Source organism: Microplitis mediator, chromosome 9 (assembly GCF_029852145.1).
Source record: "Microplitis mediator isolate UGA2020A chromosome 9, iyMicMedi2.1, whole genome shotgun sequence".
NCBI classification, from domain to species: Eukaryota; Metazoa; Arthropoda; class Insecta; order Hymenoptera; family Braconidae; genus Microplitis; species Microplitis mediator.
Window position 1 is genome coordinate 22,318,981 of NC_079977.1, and position 21,905 is coordinate 22,340,885.

Sequence of the window (21,905 nt, forward strand, 5' to 3'; positions counted from 1 at the left end):
ACATAAATATTTTTTTTGTAGGCGGTCATCATCGACTGATTTATTGAATTTTTTTAATTATATTGGGCGTGGATTATTTATGCCGATTTATTACTATAAATCCTTGGGGTCAAACCGGTCAATTTACCATAAGGTCTTTTTTTAATTTTAAAAATTAGTTCCAACCGATTTTACCCCGTAATATTTATTTTTTATTAATAAAATTTGACCGGCCGATTTTACCCCAAGTCATTTTTTTCCGGTCTAAAAAAAATATTCGAGTTCCTTTTAATTTTGAAATTAAGCCGATAGATTTATTAAGAAAACAAAAAAATCTAAAAAAAAAGTGGAGTAACCCCTAAAAATAATAAGATATTTATTTAAGAAATAACGTGGCCCTCAAATTCAGTAAGTGCGTGGGCCTATATCTCATAAAAACCAAACGGAAGTTAAAACCGACACAGACACACACAGACATTTAAACACTTGGTCCATTAGCATTAGACCCTAAAATTAAACTGTTTACACTAATCGATCCAGTATTAGAGTCGAGAATACAAGACGTAACATTCCCCCCCGTAACAGAATTCTAAAGGAAAACGGTTTATTTATTTTACCTCTGGCACCGTGACAATAAGTGTACTCGTTATAATCGATACACGATCTCTTGATCAACTCTTCGTCAGGTACAAGATCAAGTAAAGCCGTAGGGTCGCACATTATTGACGATTCATTTGATGAATTAAGCATCAAAACATCAAAATCATCGTTTTTGTTGTCGTAGTGATACATTAATATATGATTATATTATTAACCAATTTATATATTCAAACAAAATATATATCACTTATCACACAAACAATCACCACATTCACTTAAAGATATCATTACGCACTAGGGTAATTCATAACGATGGTAATAAATATTTTTCCCACGGCCCGAAATCACAAAATGAGATCAGACCGTTTTGTTACACGTTTATTTTTATTTATATATTTAGCGCACTATTATTAGTAATTTGTAAAGCGGAAATCGTGAAGCAAATGGAAGGTTTAATTGATTTTTTTAAAAAAAATAATAAAAAATGACTACACTGGGGCGCGATCCGCGGAACACTGACTTCTGACTCTATCTGCCGGCCCTAAAGATTCCGCATCTGAGCGTCTGCATTCGAGTGGATGGTGGGGGGCTGCCTGGAGAAAGGGAGGGCTAGAGTGGGGAAGGGAGAGAGATGGGGAGGGGGAAGGGGCAAGGGAGGTTGTTGAAAGGGGATAGGGACTGGGATAAAGTGGGGTGATGGAGAATAAGTTGTAGTGGGATATGGGGATAGTGGGAGATTATTTAAGTTGGTTCATAACGATCGAACATTTACTAGGCCGTTGCCTACTGAGACGCCGGGGTTTTATTTTTAAATTTTATAAGAAAATATGGAAAAAATTTCATTTTTTTAAGCCTCGGAATTGAAATTTAAGCGGAAAATTTAGATTTCTTGTTCCTTAGGGAGTCGTAAGTTGCTTCCGATGAGAAATTGATCAGAAATTATACAAAATTTATGAAAATTGAATTTTTTCATGAATGGTTGCAAATATTCACATTTTTTTTGCAGAATTTGAGTTCGAAATTAGGATTCGAAAGTAAAGTAGTGGAAAATTTGTCTTTTGGGGTTTCGTAGATTGATTTCAAAGAAGAATTGACTGGGAATTTGGAAAAAATCCGAATTTTCTCAAAAGGGGAAGAATAATTCGAGTTTTGGTTGCATTTATTTTAAATCATAGGCTCGAAATTTTAATTGGGGAGAGAAATTAACAGTTATTTTGTTCCTGAGATTCCTACAGTTGATTCGTAATAAAAAATTCATGAAAAATTTGATGAAATTCCTGAAGATTCAAATTTTTCACGAATAATTTCAAATATTTTCATTTTTTTTTCTGAATTTGACTACGAAATGGGTTCGAAATTAGGATTCGAAAGTAAAGAAGTGAAAAAATTGTCTTTTGGGGTTTCATAGATTGATTTTAAAGAAGAATTGACCGGAAATTTTGAAAATAATCCGAATTTTCTAACATAGGGAAGAACAATTCGAGTTTTGGTTGCATTTATTTTAAAGCATAGGCTCGAAATTCTAATTGGGGAGTGAAATAAACAGTTATTTTGTTCCTGAGATTTCTACAATTGATTCGCAATAAACAATTCATGAAAAATTTGATGAAATTCCTGAAAATTCAAATTTTTCACGAATAATTTTAAATACTCGCATTTTTTTACTGAATTTGATTATGGAACGGGTTCAAAATTGGATTTCAAGCTTAAAGTAGAGGAAAATTTGATTTCTGAGGTATCATCGATTGATTTCGATGGAAAATTTGATAAAATTCCTGAAAATTCAAATTTTTCATGGGAAATTTCAAATATTCGTATTTTTTCGCTGAATTTAACTACGAAATGGGTTCGAAATTTGAATTAAAGTGTAAAGTGGTGAAAAATTTGTTTTCTGAAGTATCTTAGATTGATTTCGAAGAAAAACTAACCGGGAATTTTGAAAAAAATCCAAATTGTCTCAAAAGGGGAAGAAAAATTCGAGTTTTGGTTGCATTTATTTTGAAGCATAGGCTTGAAATTCTAGTTGGGGAGTAAAATTAACAGTTATTTTGTTCCTGAGATTCCTACAATTGAGTCGTAATAAAAAATTCATGAAAAATTTGATGAAATTCCTGAAAATTCAAATTTTTCACGAATAATTTCAAATACTCGCATTTTTTCGCTGAATTTGACTAAGAAATGGATTCGAAATTTGAATTAAAGTGTAAAGTAGTGAAAAATTTGTTTTTTGAGGTTTCATAGATTGATTTCGAAGAAAAATTGACCAACAATTATGAGAAAATTTCCAAATATTCAAATTTTTCCGAATAGTCGTGAATAATAAAATTATTTCTTAAGTTATTTCTGCGGTCTAAGTGCAAAATTGAATAAAAAGACTTAAACAAGAAAGCTTTCGTCTTCTATCAGTACCCGGAATTAATTTATAAGGAAAATTTATATAAAATTTTCCATTTCGGAATACAGTTGCCGATAATTGAATTTTAAAGTGCATTTTACTTTGCGGCCTAGATTCTCAATTCAAATTACAAACTAAAAAATAAAAATAATGATGTAAACATTTTTAAACCGTAACGACGTAATATTTGGATAAAATGAATGTAGTACATAATAATCGTTAGTTAGCAAGGATATAAACGCGTGAGAGCCAATATAAACGTGATCTTTGTGTATAATCTGACTTGTGGTCATATTCCAGGCATTATAAAGGCTTATATTTATATATATATATATATACATATACACAAAGAATAAGTTTTCGTCGGCGTTTTAAAGGAATTACTACAGTATTAAGGCGCACGAGTTGAATTTATGCGGTTACGTAGGCGTCATGGCTCTAACACGGAATACTTTAAGAGTTTCTTAGCATAGCAGTTGTCATAACACTTATAGTACCGGTTTTATATTTTACCTATACTATACTATACTACGGTAGTACACAGCGCAGTATCGATTACACTTGAGAATTATTATGGATATTTTATTTCATTATTGTAATAAAATATATAATCTCTTTTAATGTCCGGGATTTGTCTAATAAAAAATTTTATTTACTATTTTTTAACTTTTCGAGAGCCTGATTTACTAGATGTTATGAAACCTGATATTTAATATAATTAATTCGATTTTTAAATTTTTATTATGCTTGAGTTATGGCTTTTACTCTGTCGGATGAGACTTGAGGTAAAACTATGACTGTATTTTTATTCGTGACATCATTTCATGAAGTTTGAGTACCCACATCACTAATTTTGAGCCACAATATTTTTAACCGGAAACTGGGATCGTTGAGACGGGAGTATGAGCATTTTAATTAAAAGGGGGGTTCCGGGTACTCTTTTTACAGGAAATCGCATAAGAATTTCGAAAATACATGTCATTTTGAGCTCAAAAAATTTTGAGCTCGTATATTTCAAAAATTAATCTCCAATGGCTTTTACTCTGTCGGATGAGACTTGAGGTAAAACTATGACTGTATTTTTATTCGTGACATCATTTCATGAAGTTTGAGTACCCACATCACTAGTTTTGGGCCACAATATTTTTAACCGGAAACCGGGATCGTTGAAACAGGAGTATGAGCATTTAAATTAAAAGAGGGGTTCCGGGTACTCTTTTTACAGGAAATTGCATAAGAATTTCGAAAATTCATGTCATTTTGAGCTCAAAAAATTTTGAGCTCCTGCATTTCAAAAATGAATCTCCAAAGGATTTTTTTATTTTTTTACCATACGTCAAATAGATGACATAGTTGTGCTTGAAGGAAATATAAACTAAAAATACAATTGATTTTTTTTTTATTCACTTTATAAATCAACAATAAATTTTTTTAACGATTTTAACCCTTATCCAAACCTGGTCCATTCATTGGGACTTTGAGCTGATCTTAAACTACGATAGCAGTGTCATTGTAACTCTTTATACCCGAGATCTCGGATTAAATAAATAATAGACCGACTCAGAGCTCCGATAAATTTTATATTTTAAATTTACAAATAAATAAACAATTTTTTTTTTTCCAACACAGCTCGAGTCATTCAGAATTTAAACTCTCGAAATGCGTTTAAATGAAAACTAAAAAAAAACCGTGAGCCAGATGGCAAGTGGCCGGGATTTAAAAAAAAATTGGGGATGAGGATGAGTTGAATTTAAAGGCAGGTAGAGGTTAAAGTAAAAATTATAGTTCAGATAGAATGTGAATTAACGTATAATGCAGGATGAGGAGCTAGGGCATCTTAAATTCTCATGTATCCGAAAGGAAACCTAGAGATACGGGTGAGATAAAGCATGAGAGTCTACAGGATATTGAGTTTCTTTAAAGGGTGATCGTCTGGTGTGTAAACACGGATGGTAATGGACCCCGTTTTTGTCAAAGATCTTGGTATTTATTTGTGTTAACTGATAAATTCCTTAAGAAAAGTGATATTTTTATGCTAGAATGCTTTTAAAAATCTAAATTTAGTGCCGACTCCATTCCACAGCCGAACGATTTTATGAAAGAACTCTTGACTTGACATTTCCGAGTCACAGGAATTTTTTTCACAAAAATCGTTGTGTCACAGCCGTAGATTAGACTCTGACGTATCCAAAACACACCCATGACTTCATTCTAGGGTAATTTGGTCACGAGTTATCGGTGCCGATCGAAAAACTACGCCCTGGATTTTAACTATCGATAAATCGGTATCTAATTATCGTAGAGAGTTCGTTGAGGGCTCAAATCAAAGCTTGGGAATTTTTCTTACTATCTGGGACCTCATAAGGTCACAAAAAAAATTTATCAAACTTTTCGAGGCCTGCAAAGTCAAAGTTAAAAATTAAACGATTTCCCACAATGATTTTATCCCGAAAATAAAATTCCTGAGAAGCAATTTCCGTTTTTTTAGATTCACTGTACGATGATTTTTCACGTGCATAACTTTAAACTCAAGACTCGGTCATCAAGGAGTGTAACTTCCGGTAAGGTATCAGATATCTAGTCACAACAATCTATTCAACATCGATACTCGTGTATAATCTTATGCGGTCTAAGAAACTTGGAAAGTGCTTTCCAGGGGGTCCGAAGCCCCACGGGAAAATATTAAACCCAATTTCAAACTATCTTGTATCGCATCTTAACTCTGCCCGAAAATGATTATAAAAAAATAAAAAAATCACAATATTTTTGTTGGGTAAGTGAAAAATATAAATAACGATATACTAGATCAGTGGGAAAGTATGCAGACTTTCGAGTGAGACCATGGGTTTAGTTACCTAGTATATACGAATCACTACACGCTACAAGAAGCTCAAGGTATCCGATGATCTAAAACTTCCATCAACCACCTAAAGTTTCGATCGATCCGTTGGTGGCCTCTATTTCTACTCACCTCAGGTGGTCTCCATTCAAACCAACACACCTTCACCTCAAAATATATAAACTTTCATTATTTTACAATAAACATCACAACTTTTTATTTTATCACTTTTCCTTTATGAAAAATATAATTTATATCTAATTTTTTTTAACGGCCCATTGTACCTCACACTCATAATTTTATCTCCTGAGCTGCTAGAAAATTTACTCTCGAGTAAACAAAGATTTTGGTTACGATCAGAATTGAAATACAAATAACGAAATTTTTAGACGGCTCATCTTACCCTAGTTTTGTAACTAAATTTTCTGGGTCACTAGAGAATATAATCCTGAGTAAATTAAAATTTGAATCATGTAAATCGGTCATTTAGTCTCTGATTTATATAAAAATTAATTTTTTTTATTGAACTTGAGGTCGCGAGTTCGAGACCAGGTCACGGTATTTAATTTTTAATATGAAAAAAATTTTTTAAATGTCGAATTGAGGAGCAGATAGTGAACTGGGATATTCGGAATGATAAAATTTTTTTTTAACAGCCCATTGTATCTCACACTCATAATTTTATCTCCTGAGCTGCTAGAAAATTTACTCTTGAGTAAACAAAGATTTTAGTTGCGATCAGAATTAAAAAAAAAAAATAACAAAATTTTTAGACGGCTCATCTTACCCTAGTTTTGTAACTAAACTTTCTGGGTCACTAGAGAATATAATCCTGAGTAAATTGAAATTTGAATCATGTAAATTGGTCACTTAGTCTCTGATTTATATAAAAATCAATTTTTTTTATTGAACCTGAGGTCGCGAGTTCGAGACCAGGTCGCGGTATTTAATTTTTAAGAAGAAAAAAATTTTTTAAATGTCGTATTTAAGAACAGATAGTGAAACTGGGGTATTCGGAATGATATAATTTTTTTTAACAGCCCATTTAACCTCACACTCATAATTTTATCTCCTGAGCTGCTAGAAAATTTACTCTTGAGTAAACAAAAATTGTAGTTGCGATCAGAATTAAAAAAAAACGAAATTTTTAGACGGCCCATCTTACCCTAGTTTTGTAACTAAGCTTTCAGGGTCACTAGAGGATATAATCCTGAGTAAATTAAAATTTGAATCATGTAAATCGGTCATTTAGTCTTTGATTTATATAAAAATTAATTTTTTTCATTGAACTTGAGGTCGCGAGTTCGAGACCAGGTCACGGTATTTAATTTTTAATAAGAAAAAAATTTTTAAAATGTCGTATTTAGGAGCAGATAGTGAAACTGGGGTATTCGGAATGATATAATTTTTTTTAGCTGACCCTCGTTTCTCTTACGAGTATAATCAAGACCGGCGAGAAACAAAGGGGAATAAATCCCTAAGGACTCGTCGGTTGGCTTTCACGTCGTTTACGAGCGTCGAGATGCTAATCTCCTGGGTAAGTTGGTACCTTGCCGGTGAAGTCGTACATCTTACCCTTCACGAGCCTCTCGGTTTTCTCTCGACCTCCTCTTCACTCCTCTTAACTCGGTTTACTATAGACTCCGAGTCAGTACAGACTACAGAGTATAGTAATAAACCCAGAGCTGGAGAATGTGGAGGAGATGAAGGAGGTGAAGGAGTATCTGGCCGGCTGCTCTTCACCGATTATGCTAATGTTTGCGCCCACGCTCTCGTTTGTTCCCCTTTGAAAGCTGCCACGGTCTGCGCGGTCCATTGTGCCGGGAAATCGTATGCGACCCTGCAATAGCTGGTTATACTTATCCCAAGGGGATTTATCATTTCGTCTCTTTTTTTTACCAATACAATACAAAATACTTGACATTTTTCTCCATTTTATTTTCAACAATGCCCGACTTTATGCGCAACTTTCTTCAGTTTTCAAAATTTATTTCAATTAATTCAACAGCACGTTCTGTTTTCACGCTCAAATTCTCTATTGCCCACGTGGTACATCTGGATTTTCCTCAAATTCTTCAGCGTATCCGTTAAAAAATTTGCCAGAGTCATTCATTTCACCGAAATCTTCAAATTTTGAGCCAACCCAGGCTTTAAAAAATCCTATTTTACGCCGGCATTTAATTATTCAACTAAAATCAGATCTAAGACCCATCAGCTTGCGGTATAAAATAAAATTTGAGTTAACTCTGGAAAAATTATCTGGCTAGTGGACAATAAACCGGTTTATAAATGAACCCTTTTCTAAGGGGCCCATTGTCATGTGACAAGGATGATTCGTAAAAAAGTGAACTGGCGAAGGATAAGGAGAGAAACGGGAAGAGGAAAGAGAGGGTAGAAAAAAAAATTAAAAAGGATATTGGTATATAGAAGAGTAGCGACGCCTTTTTCCGGAGGGGACAAGGACCTCAACCCTCGGGCATTGTAAGGGTGGCGTTGCAAGGGGGGTACAAATTGCTAGCCTGCCACTCAAATTGGCCTGACAACGAACAATTGCTCCTATTACATCGCATTAGTCGGCGGTACGCTCTCATGTTACTATTTCGTTATAGCAAATGTATGTGTGTGTGTGTGTGTGTGTGTGTGTGTGTGTGTGTGTGTGTGTGTGTGTGTGTGGTGTGTGCCATGACGAAGGGATAAGGAAAGGGATGAATTCCGTAAGAGAGTTGATAATAACCGTAGGGTTGCTATAAGATAAATATAAAGGTGAGTTTAGAAAAGGGTAGAGTTGTTTCGAGGTTTCTTTAAATAGAAATGAAAGTTTTTTCTTTATGTTTTATGAAACGGGTGCTGAGCTTGCCACCTGCTGAATTTATTTATTTAGTACTTAAGGGGTTAGGGGTAGTCAGAATTTTCAAAAAATCGATTTTTTTTTTTTTGCATTTTCTTAAAGTATAATATTTTAAAAATATTGTGTGAAAATTTGAAGTGAATCCGACAAATTCTTTTCGAGTTATTTAACAATGACCAAAGGACGCTCGGGTGCTACGTGGCATTCGAGAGCAGGTAGCTAGAAACAGCTGCAAGCAACCGACCTTTCGGGTTTCATTGTCATGAATATCTCCCCATTTTAATGTATTTATAATTATATATATATATATATATATATATATATATATATATATATATATATATATATATATATATATATATATATATATATATATATATATATATATCCTTCTACATATATTCACAATTTGTAGGTAGTACAAGAACTGAAAAATAATTTTTGGTTGCCAGTATACCTGTAGTCGTTGCACTGATCAGTCGATAGTTTTGTGATAAATTATTTCTCAAGTGAATTAAATTATTAACCATGGGACGTGATTCTAGAAAGGTTTCAAGAGAACTTCGGAGTTCTGAAAAAATTAATAAGTCGCGTTCAGTCAAAAGAAAGAATGTTTTTAATCCGAAAACAGCCGAACGTGATGAAAGTATTCAGAGTACATCTTCTAAAAAATTAAAACAAAACACTGAAGATGATGTACCTGAAGACAGCAGTACTGAATTTCGAATAATAAATTTTATTCAGGTATTCACTGCAATTTCTGCTCTTATAAAATGTAAAAAATGTGATGGAAATGTAGTGTTTCAAACAGCAAGTACACGTGGGCTGGGATTCAAAATTGTAGTTGCATGTAATAACTGTGGAAATGAATATATTCCTTCCTGTTCTTTCGTTGGGCATTCTTATGAAATAAACAGACGTTTCATTTTTGTAATGAGAATACTAGGAATAGGATACGAAGGATTGTGCAAGTTTTGCGGCCTGATGGACATGCCGTCTTTTTTAGATAAATCTACGCATACAATTTTACTGAAACAGATTTTGAATTGTAGTAAAGCCGTCGCAGAAACCTTCATGACGAAAGCTGTGAATGAAGAAAAGCAAGCAATGCCAACAACTGAAAATGAAGATATAAATCATCTAACTGTATCGGGAGATGGAACCTGGCAAAAACGGGGATATACATCGTCATTTGGAGTTTCTTCTATAATTGGCTATTTTACTGGAAAGATTCTTGACATAAACATTAAAAGTGCATATTGTAAGCTATGTGAGTATTGGAAAAAAAAAACAAATACTGTTGAGTTCGAGGAATGGTATCAATCGCATGAAGATGTGTGTTCTGCTAATCATCAAGGGTCTTCTGGGAAAATGGAGGTGGATGCGATGGTCGAAATGTTTTCGTATTCTGAAACTAAATATGGAGTTAAGTATGCCAACTATATTGGTGATGGTGACTCCAAGACCTATTCAGGAATTATAAAATCAGATCCTTACGAAAATACAACTGTAAATAAAAAGGAATGTATAGGGCATGTCCAAAAGCGGATGGGGAGTCGATTACGTACGCTGAAGAGTAAACAAAAAGGTCTTGGTGGTCGAGGTAAGCTCACAGGAAAATTAATAGACAAACTAACTGTGTACTATGGTTTAGCAATACGCCGGCATTGTGATTCTATTGAAAATATGAAATCTGCTATAATGGCAACCTTTTATCACTACGGCTCGAGTGATGAAAAACCGAATCATGATATGTGTCCAAAAGGCGAAGAATCTTGGTGCTCTTACCAGCGCGCTGAAGCAAGAGGAGAGCTTGATACCTTTTCTCACGATTATTCTCCTTTACCTTCTGATGTTTTAAAAGCTATCAAGCCTATATACGAAGATCTTAGTAATGAAAATTTACTTTCAAGATGTGTAGGTGGATTCAATCAGAATAATAATGAAAGCTTTAACCAACTAGTATGGAAAATATGCCCAAAAACGGTAAATACTAGTTTTACCATCGTACAAATAGCTGCATACGTTGCTATGTGTATATTTAATGAGGGTATAAATTCATTATTAGTCTTGATGAATACACTAGGACTTAATTGTGGGCCTAATTCTCATCGGTATGCAGAAAGAATGGATGCTGCACGTATCAAAGTAGCAGATAAGCGCGCTAATGATAACACCCGAGAAGGTCGATTGCAACGTAGGCACCAGCAAATCGATATTTTGGAAGCTGCTATGTCGGCTGAAGAGCTATTATATGGTCCAGGAATAGATGACTCAGTGTAAGTTATTAAATAATTCTTATAATTCGACATAAATCCATAGCAAAACTTTAAATGCGTTTTTCTCAAAACTATGTTTTCTGAACTGGTGATCACTGTAACTTAAAAACTGCTCGGTAGATTTCAATAAAATTTATTGTACTTTTGAAATACATTAAAAACTCGTGCCTGATCGAAGGATTTTTTTTTTTTTTCAAAATTTCGATTTTTTTTTAACAATAAACTGTCGGTTTTTTTCTCGAAAATTTGAAAAAAATTTCCTGAGGCCGCCATTTTGTTAATTTCGAAAAAAAAAAAAAAAGCTTCGATCAGGCACAAGATTATCTATTAATAAAACTAATTTTTCTTGTCCGATTGATTTTAGATGAATCTCCAAGGACTTATGATGATCACCGCAAAGGACTTCGGGAGGAACGGGCTCTACAAAAACAGCGATAACTTTTTGAATTATTAATTTTTTTTTTTGAAATTTTCGTGAAGTCAAATCGAAACGTGTTCTAATAAAGCTATGTTTTTATTTTTGTCAAATAAAGTAATTAACTACAAAAAAAAAATTATTGAAAATCATCATTTTTTCATACCCCTGAGTACCCCTAACCCCTTAAATAGATTATTTTTGCACAAACTATTGGAAAAATTTACTTTTCTCGAAATTTTTCATATTTCTTTGGGTTCAATTTTTATTTTTGTTCAAATAAAGTTATTTTTGTTGAATAATAGTGTAGGGGAAAAAGTAGTGGAACGCTGGAGGTAAAATACGAAATTATCACGGAATTTGGTTTTCATGCAAAATAGAATAAATTTCGATTTTTTATGAAATTTTTGATTTACTGATCATTAGGCCAGGATTTTTTTCCTTCATTGAAAGATGACAATTAATAATTAATAATGTAACATTTTTGATATTACGGCAATAATTTCGGTCGTATAAAAAAATTTTTTAAGTAAAAGTTGTTCAAAATTTAATTTTCTAAAAAAAATGTCTCTTGTAATTTTTCCTTAGGACTAATAAGGAAACCGTAATTTCAAAATTAAGATTTTTATAATTAACAAAAATTTGAATCATTCATTATGACTCTAAATTTTTAAATTACGGTAAAAATATTGGTCGTATTAAAAAATTTTTCGAACAAAAATTGTAAGAAATTTAATTTTCTAAAAAAAATGTATCTTACAATTTTTTCTTAGGACTAATAAGAAAGCCGTAATTTCAAAATTAAGATTTTCATAATTAACAAAAATTTGAATCATTCATTATGAATCTTAATTTTCAAATTACGGTAAAAATATTGGTTGTATTAAAAAATTTTTCGAACAAAAATTGTAAGAAATTTAATTTTCTAAAAAAAATGTATCTTACAATTTTTCCTTAGGACTAATAAGAAAGCCGTAATTTCAAAAGTAAGATTTTCATAATTAATCAAATTTTGAATCATTCATTATGACTCTTAATTTTTAAATTTCGGTAAAAATATTGGTCGTATTAAAAAATTTTTCGAACAAAAATTGTAAGAAATTTAATTTTCTAAAAAAAATGTATTTTACGATTTTTTCTTAGGACTAATAAGAAAGCCGTAATTTCAAAATTAAGATTTTCATAGTTAACAAAAATTTGAATCATTCATTATGAATCTTAATTTTGGAATTACGCTGAAAATATTGGTCGTATAAGAAAAACATATGAAACTTTTTAATAGAAAATTGAATTTCTTACAACTTTTGTTTAAAAACTTTTTTTATGAGACCAATATTTTCGCTAGAATATCAAAAATTTGAACCATTCATTTCAAAAATAAGTCAAAAATCTTGTCCCTACTGATCATTTTACCCACTTATGAAACTTTTTTGTAACAAAGAAACTCATGAGGGGAAACCATCTATAATTATTGAGGAGTTTTTTCAAAATAATTAAGGAGTCATGCTTCGGAAATACGACAAAATCCGAACCGCGAGATTTTTCGCTAATCTTCCGCGGAAAAGGTCAACTTTTTCATTTACCCTGAAATGTCAATTGTAACTGTCCATTTTACCCCTACTTTGACATTCTTTTACCCACAAACTCCCCAAACAATATTTCGAATCAAAAAAATCTGGATGCCCAAAATGCGAATTTTTCAAAAACTTATTTTTTCGCGAAAAGATCAAATTTTGTGGTTTAATATTTACAAAAAATTTTGATAGTTCATTTTACCCCATTTTTTATTATTGTAGGCTATTGTACTGTTTGAATATCAAAGAATGGAATAAAAACATAAATTTGGTTAAAAAGACTTAAAACTGACAATAACCCACCGAAAAAAATTTTAAAGGAGCACTTGAGCCAACAAAAAAAATAATAATCTATTGAGTAAAGTTTTTTTTTGTTTACATTTTTATAAGAGCACTTAATAATAACATTGTTACGGACACATCAGTGTCCATCTGTTATTAAAACGGGCATTGAAATTAAACAAAGGCTTGAACAATACTAACCTCCAAAAATTCTTAAAGTATATTTAACTATCAACTCAACTATTGTACCAACAAACAGTTTCGTTAGTAATTATAATTATTTCTTTAGGTCCCCAAGTGCATTTTTGGGCCCGATGATTCAGTTGATGACTCAGTGACTGGAAATTTTGAGTGACAGCGGCTTAGATATTAGATAAGATTAATCTAGGGAATAGATGAGTCCAAGTTGAAATAGATTAAAAATCTATTTACATTGTAGAGAAATATTTCGAGAGAAAAAGTTTGTTTTAAATTTAAATTTAAAAATAAATGGGTGCCGTGTAATGGCGGAAGCCATGAGATGGTTAAAGTTTGTAACGGAAGAACAAAATAAGGTTTCAGAGGTTTCCTGTAAAGAGACTCTCAGTTGATTGCTTTTTTTAATAAAAGGTTTCAATTAATAATTTTACTCGTATGCTGATTATTTTTACACAAGGGGTAAAATGGACCGTTTTTATTTTCTACTACTAAATATTACTTTCCAAAAAATTTTGTTATATTAATTGCTGACCAAAAATATTCATTTTCAGTTCTCGTGAAAAATAACAATTTTTGAATTTTGAAAAAAAAATTTTGAAAATAAGTATGGCGTGTTGGTACTCAAATTACCGGAAATTTACCGTAGATTAATTTTTGATTCTTTGGATTTTTTCATAAATTCAATAGTTTTTGAGAAATTGCACTTTTTTGTAAAACGCGATTTTTCTTTTTTTGAAAAATGACAATTTAGATGTAAAATTTATTACTGCGATAAAAATTACGAAAAAAAATGGTCAAGTGAACCGGTCAATGTAGTGGAAAAAATCTCAGCTCGATTGAGCAAATTTGTAAACAAAAACAGGTTACCGACTGTCAAGGGAGAAAAAATGAATGAGTCTACAGACTATAGATTATTTATTTTATTAAAATACATATATAGATATCTGTCGGCAATAGGAACAGATGTTGGACACAGGGCATGTGAACAGGTTACACAGCAATAATACGGCCTTGAAAGAATAACGATCGCCGGATGATCAAAATGTCCGAGTTGAGTATAGAGAGAGTGAAATGAAATAAAAACGGGCGCTAAAGGATGAGAAATTATCCATGTGTCTACTGGAGCGCTTTCCGTATGTCGTCGGGTTATAAAACCCAAAATTATGGATAAAACATTTATGGGATATCCTAAAACTTATAAATTTAATGCAAGATCCCGAGAACTCAGAGCGGCTTGATCTCATTATGATCTCTAATGATACACTACCCAAATTATCTCGAGGGATTATTATTAAATCCAAGCACTTCCGGTTTTCCGAAAGATTCCTTGAAGAAAAAACAGAAAAAGGAGAAATTTTTCCCAGGGTGATTTTTTGAAAATTCTGTAACTCGGTGAAAAATTGAGATAAAAATTTGAAAAAACTTTTGAATTAAAGCTTGAAGTCTCTAGTTTATGATCAGAAAGTCGAAAAAATTAAAAAAAAATTTTTCGAATGTTTTCGGGGGGTAAAATGAAGCCAAGAAATTTTTTGAAATTTTTATCGTCACTTTGAACGCTTTGAAAAGTATGATAAAAATTTTTAAAAAATTTCCTGAGGTCCTAGAGGGCTAGAGGGACTCGTAAGCTTTAATTTGAGCCCTTAAAAAAGTCTATAGGTCAATTAGGTACCGAGTTATCGATAATTGAAGGTCGATAATAATATTTTTTGGATCGGCTCCAATATATGGTGACTAAATTACCCCACAATAAAATGTTATACACATTTTTGAAAGAATAGAGTCTGCTTTACAATATCTGAAGGTAAAAAAAAATAAAAGCGAATTTTTGTGATGACAAGCCAACAATCGATTCTAAATGTTTAAATTGAAATAAATTTTTTCGAGATATTTTCAGCTTGTGTTTTTTTAGTTGCTTCTAAATACTGCTAACTGGCATGTCCAGAACAATAAATTGTTTATTCAGCTATGGGTTATTCATAAGAATAAAAAAAAATAAATAAATAAAATAATAGAGCGATGAAGAAAAATTCAGAGTTGAGGAAAAAAGAGCAACCCTGGGCAATTTTATTGTCTCGAAAATCGTATAGCATAGTAGCCCTAAAGTACTAAAGTCCTTTGAGATGCATTCGTATTATAAATTGAAAAGTCCCAACTAAAGGATGAAAATCCCCTGATATATTTTTAGCTTTTATGTTTTTTCAGTTCGCTCATATCAACTACTCTAACTATTTATATTCTAAACGATTTAATTTTCAACTAATACTAAAAAAAATGAATTTTTTCAAACCCTGTAATTTTTTCAAAAATTTTCAAAGCATCGATTCGTTAATTTCCTCAATTTCGTCTCTGATGAGTTTCAAAAATTTTTTTTTCTACTTTCAAAATTTTTTACACAATAATTATTGACACCAGCCTATGACGCAGACTGACGTTTTCAAAACACACCCTAAAATTTACTATGGGGTAATTTGGACCCAATTTATTAATTCCGATCTGACAAAATACGATTTTGTCTTTAATTACCGATTACTCAGGGCCTAATTATCGTAGAGACTTCTTTAAGGGCTCAAATTAAAGCTTAAGAATCCCTTCAGCCTTCCAGGACCTCATAAATTCAAAAAAAAATTTGTATCAAACTTTTCAAGAGCTTCAAAGTGACGATACGAATTTTTGAAAAATTTCTTGGGTTCATTTTACCCTCCGAAAACGTTCTAAGAAATTTTTTTTAATTTTTTGGACTCGCGGGTAGTAAACTAGAGACTTCAAGCTTCAATTGTCACTTTTTTTTATTCTCCTAAGCCGATTTTTCACAGAGTTACATAAATTTAAAAATCAAAACTAAATTTTTTTGAGATTTCTCCCTTCGAAATTCCGCAAATAAATTCAATGAAAAGTTTTGTAAAATAAATGATACAGTAAAATTTTAATAAGAGTACAGAGGCGATGAATTTGAAGTCGGCATAAAAATGGTTGAGAAAAATCCCTTGGATTGGATTATCGGGGTCGTATTTTTTTACCTCATAGATCCCTGGAGACTTTGGTTGGTAAGATCTCGTTTGGAGGTTGTGTACACTAGAGGTTGAGTGTGGATTTGTGTGGAGTAGAGAGAAAGTAGAGAGGGAGACTTGACGCGTTACTATATTGATCGACATACTGAAAACTGAGAAAAAGATAAAGACAGAGTTATTGTGGGTGGACGAGCTGTGAGAAAGAGACAAGTTGTTGTTGAAGATCCGTTGGTAAACCTCTACCCGGACGACTGGGTAGGTCAATGGGGTCTTCAAGAGCCCCCAAGAGCCACGTTAACGCCACTGATGGCTCTAGCTTTTCACTCTAGTCTAGGCCCAGAGTTAAGACTTGTCTGATTTTTATCACGATACTTAAATATTTACTTTAACCTCTGCTTCTCTCTACTGTTATAATTATTTAAATAATATACTTTTTTAACTAATATTTTTTTTACTTCTCCTATCAAAAAATCAATATTTTGAGTCTCCAAATATTTTCCTTTAAAAAACTATCATTATTTTTTGAAAGTCCGTCCAATTCCACGTAAAATGAGTACCAACAACCCTAGGTTTGGATCTGATGATTACTATATCATATATTTAATATATATCTGTGATATAATTATGAGTAAAGCAAATATTGTGATGTGGGTACTCAAACTAGAGGAAATTGCATTTCTAGCCAAGTAGTAATAATTATTTTATTTTTATATTACATGGAAAAAATTTAGACTGTAGAAAAAAAATTATTTTGCATCGAAAATTTTTTTGGGCAAAACCAAGTTGATATCTCGGTAACTGATGTAATTTCCAGTGGAATGAGTACCCACAAGCCTAAGTTTGGGTAAAATGGTCATTATGTCATATATATATGAATAATATATAGTAAATTTATGAGTGAACCAAATATATTGGTGTGGGTACTCAAACTAAAGATAATTTTATCATAAATTAAATGGTACCATTAATTTAAAAATTAAATTTTATTTGTCTTCATTTTAGTACCGATATTTTGAGTAAATAAAAAAAAAAGTTTAAGAAGATTAAAATCAATTTTCTTACTCTCAAATAGTCTAGTGTAATAATTTAAAGATGAAAAAAATATTTTAGGGTTCAGAGCCCTTGAGGCAGGTATAAAAGAGAGTCAATAACTCTCAGGTATTTTTAAAAATAGGTATCGTCTTTTGTGTAACCAATTTAACGGTCCTCATGTTTTCATACCGAGTTAAAAGAAACTTAATACTGTCTAAACAATAATACACTAATTTGTTAAGTTAAATGCATGAATATTTAATAAATAATCAATAATTTACCTCACAGGTAGAGGGATCTCTGAATTATAAATGTAATTATTCTGAGGTGTTTAAACTCATGCATTCTTGCATCATAAATTATTTATATATATTTAATATTAAATATTTAATATTTTAATGTTATGTAAATTGTCTGGTTTCTATGTCATTTTATTACCGATTTGGATATTAATTCAATATCTTTTTTATTCAAATTTTATTTGTCAGAATTTTTTTTTTTATATTCAAAATAAATTGAATATTGTTATTTTTTGAGATAAGTAAATAAGGAATTTTTTTTAGATAAAGTAAGTCTAAGGGTCATGTATCTGATGCAATTCCACGTAGTATGAGTACCCACATGACTAGGTTTGGGTAAAATGGTCAGTATATATTTATATATATTTATAATATATAGTTAATTTTTGTGTAAAGGAAATATGGTGATGTGGGTACTCAAATTAGATGAAATTTCATTTGTAATCGGGTGGTGATAATTATTTTATCAAATTACAAAGTGATAAACAAAAAAAAAATTATTTTGAGCGAAAATTTTTTTTTGAGAAAATGACTCCCAGATACTTGTAACTGATGCAATTTTACGTAGAATGAGTACCCACAACCCATACTTTGAGTAAGATAGTCATTATGTCATATATGTATATTTATATATATGATGAATTTACAAGAGAAGCGAATATAGTGAAGTGGGTACTCAAATAAGAGGAAAATTTGTCACAAATTTAATGACATGAGTGTTTTTAATCCAAAAGGAAACCTCGGGATGCTATTTTAAAAAAACACCATAATAATAAAAAATTTAAAGATCTTACGTTACTGCATTTTTAAACCGCAATGCTAGATAATTCATCGACTCACCTGTAACAGAAAAAAAAGTGATTTGTTAAAAAATATAAAAATCAGCAGATGGTTCATCTTACCCGCATTTAAAAAAATGAACTATCGTCATAAATATTTTGAGATATCAACTGTCTGTTTTATTTATATTTTATTTAAGAAAAAGAACATGAAAACAATGAATAGAGTAATCAGTAGATCTCGAGTCACAAAACTTCTGGGTGGTTTTATAAAATGTGTTGAGCACTTGGTACTTAAAAAAAAAAAAAAAAAGAAAAAAGTCTTGTGTGCATCGTGTTCTATCCCGGGTACGGTTGGTTGTGAGCTGGGAATCTGGCGTAATATATTTTTGCCGGTTCTTTTATTCCTCCGACCACGTGCCGATCCCGTATAACTTTGAAACAGTCCCCGGATTTAGTGTATATGTGCTCGGACTCAGACTGAAAGACTAAATACAAAAACCTGGAGCCAGAACTAACAACGACATGCCGATACGTGATGCGGAACAATCGCTTGGGGACAGATGTACCATTTTATATATAAATCTCATCGCACTGAGATCTACGCGCAAGTTTATTTTATTTTTTAGCAGATTCTCGATTTTTGATAGTTGTCTAGACACTTAACTAATTGGCGGCTAATTTTTTTAAATTTAAATTTATTTATTCATTCAACAAAATTTTTTTTTAAATGACGGATTTTTTCGTTTTTTTTTAAATAATAAAATCTTTAAAACTGAAACTGTGTCTGCTATTTTGACTGATTTAAAAAATGTAAAATTTGTAGATTTTTAATTCAAAATTTTTTTTTTTTTATATGAGTGTGACTGTAGCAGACATCAGACAATTTATAAATTTTGAATAATGAAATTTTAAAAAGTGCGCGCGCTAATTTTTCAATTATGTAAATACGCATTTTTGAATTTTGATTTTACTCACATTTTTTTTTATTTATTCAAATATTTAAAAAATTCCCGCCTGTCATTTACATTTTTTATCCTGAAGTTAGCAAACAATTAATAATTTCGGAATTTTTTTTCAACAAATTAATTAAAAAAAAATATGCACATGCAGAAAATTTAAAAAACTACAGTTGCAATTTTTTCAAATATTTTTTTGTTTATAGTTTATCATTTTTAAACCAATTCAAAAATTATTGGACGTCAGCTAACTTCAGTATCATTGAATATTTATGGGTAATTTTTATTTCATTAATTAATGATTTAATAATTAATATTTTTTAACGCTTGTTAACACGTCTGGTGGTCACTTGTCACCATAAATTTTGAATTTTTATAGCAAAATTATTTTTATTTCCCACCGCGGACTAGCAGCATCAGCGCCAAGAAAATAAAAATGGCGGAAAAAATTTAAATTTGGAAACTTTAACTCCCACTTATTTTTTATTCAAATTTGTATATTTATTTTAATGTTATTATCGAATTTAACTTTTAATGAAATGTTTACTTTTTAGGAAATTCAAAATTTTTATAAGAAAAGGCGGTTTATTTAAAAAATTAAATTAAGTGATAATTTTATTCTTACGTAATTAATTTTATTAATTAAAAATTGTATTATTTACTTATTATTTAATTATCTAAATGTGAATTTTTTTAATTTTAATTCTTAGGTTATTAATTATTGAATTATTTATTTAAAAATTAATTTAAAAAAGGCGCGAATTTCAATAATTTTTAAGTTAGCAGATAATTGACAATTTCCGAATTTTTTTATGAGTGTGAATGTTGCTGACATCAGACAAATTTTGAATTATAAATAAACAGAGTAAATAATTAATGAAATTAAATTTTTAAAAAATGCACATTTGAAAAATTCAAAAATTAGTAAGTGCATTTTTTACAAACATTTTTTTAAAAATTATTTACTCTGTTTATTTATAATTTTAAATTTGTCTGATGTCTGCTACGTTCACACTCATATTTTGTTTAAAACAATTTCATTTAAAAGAAAAAAAAAATATATATATATATATACATGTATAAAATTTAAAAAACTATGAGCGCAATTTAAAATATTTTTTTGAAATAAATTTAAATTCCCGCGTTAATTTATATTTTATAAAATAGAACTTTTGTTTATATTTTTTATGTATAATTATTTTAAAAATTATATTTTTATTTTTATGAGGCACCAACTGTTCAAAATTTAAAAAAAAAACCAGAAAAATAAACGATTCTAGTCCGCAGACAATTAAAAATTTTCGAATATTTTTAAAAAAAAATCAATAACGAAAAAAAAGAAAACTAAAAAATGCACATGTAGAAAAATAAAAAATCTACATGTGTAATTTTTTGAATATTTTTTTTTTTTTTAATTTATCGGTTTGAAAAAAATGCAAAAGTTACCAGACGTCGGCTAACTTCATAATCGTGAAAAATAAAGACAGAGAGGACGCAGACGCAGTTTTACTTCCGCACTCTAAAAATCTCTGAGGTTATTTTCTAAATTATATTTATTAATTATCAATTATTAATTACCGTAATTAATTACATTGTTATAAAAAATAAAATAAAAATATTAATGATACTGAAGTTAGCGGACGTCTAATAATTTTTGGATTTTCTTTTAGACGGTAAATTAAGAAAAAAAAAAAATTTGAAAAAATTCCACCAGTAGTTTTTTAAATTTTCTACATGTGCATAATTTTATTTTTTATTTTTTTGTAATTGATTTGTTGAAAAAACAACCCGAAAATTTTTAATCGTCTGCTAAGTTCAGGATCATAAATATTACGAATGTTTTTTTTTTATTTTTACAACAATGGCGATAAATACAAGATGGCGTCAATGATAAACAGCACTGACGCGCAGACAAATATTTAATTAATTAATTTGTTGTTATTTTTAATTAAATTTTAAATGTAACAACAAATTAATGAGATAGAACTTGAGTTAATTGTCATGCTGAATTAAATTATCATTTAAAACGTCAATGTAATTTAGTTTTGACTTGGATATAAAATTTATGACAATGGTAATTATTTAATTATTTAATTATTTAAATATTAATTTGATTACTTATCAAATTGTTTAATATTTTATTTAAAAAACAGGTTTATAATTAGAAGATTACAAAGTCATTCAATAATGGCGCGGATTTTTGAAAATATCAAGGAGCAGAAGTACCCGATATTCAAATGTACGCCGGTCTGGGTGAGTAATAAAATAAAATAATAATTTTTATTTTTTATTAAAATCAATAATTGTAAGAAAAAATTTATCGGTTTTCATTCTTATCGGGATCTTGTGACCCCCGGGCGCATCCGGTGCTGGCGTAGGACATAGACCAGGCTCCAATGATAAGGATTATTCATTTATC

The 21,905-nt window shown here is 30.5% G+C and overlaps 2 protein-coding genes across 8 annotated transcripts in view; one reads left to right on the forward strand and one right to left on the reverse strand.

The window, feature by feature from the left end:
* LOC130674684 (teneurin-m) overlaps window positions 1-21,905 on the reverse strand; it is a 247,571-nt gene that overhangs the window by 21,706 nt on the left and 203,960 nt on the right. Inside the window, exon 1 of one of the 6 annotated variants that reach the window (XM_057480089.1) lies at window positions 597-1,084. The exons of the other annotated variants lie outside the window; for them this stretch is intronic. Within the exon in view, the coding sequence (XP_057336072.1) occupies window positions 597-771 (175 nt within the window). The 5' untranslated portion in view covers window positions 772-1,084. Of the gene's footprint in view, window positions 1-596; window positions 1,085-21,905 lie in introns of those variants that run through there. 6 annotated transcript variants of the gene reach the window in all.
* On the forward strand, window positions 9,087-11,528 carry LOC130674686 (uncharacterized). 2 transcript variants are annotated; one of them, XR_008991099.1, is made up of 3 exons: window positions 9,087-10,647; window positions 10,748-10,940; window positions 11,305-11,528. XR_008991099.1 is itself a non-coding variant. In XM_057480094.1 (2 exons), the coding sequence occupies exons 1-2, from the start codon at window positions 9,190-9,192 to the stop codon at window positions 11,306-11,308; spliced, it is 1,755 nt and encodes a 584-aa protein (XP_057336077.1). In that variant the 5' UTR covers window positions 9,087-9,189; the 3' UTR covers window positions 11,309-11,528. The 2 variants fall into 2 exon arrangements, 1 of the variants encoding a protein (XP_057336077.1); XM_057480094.1 differs by having other exon boundaries at window positions 9,087-10,940.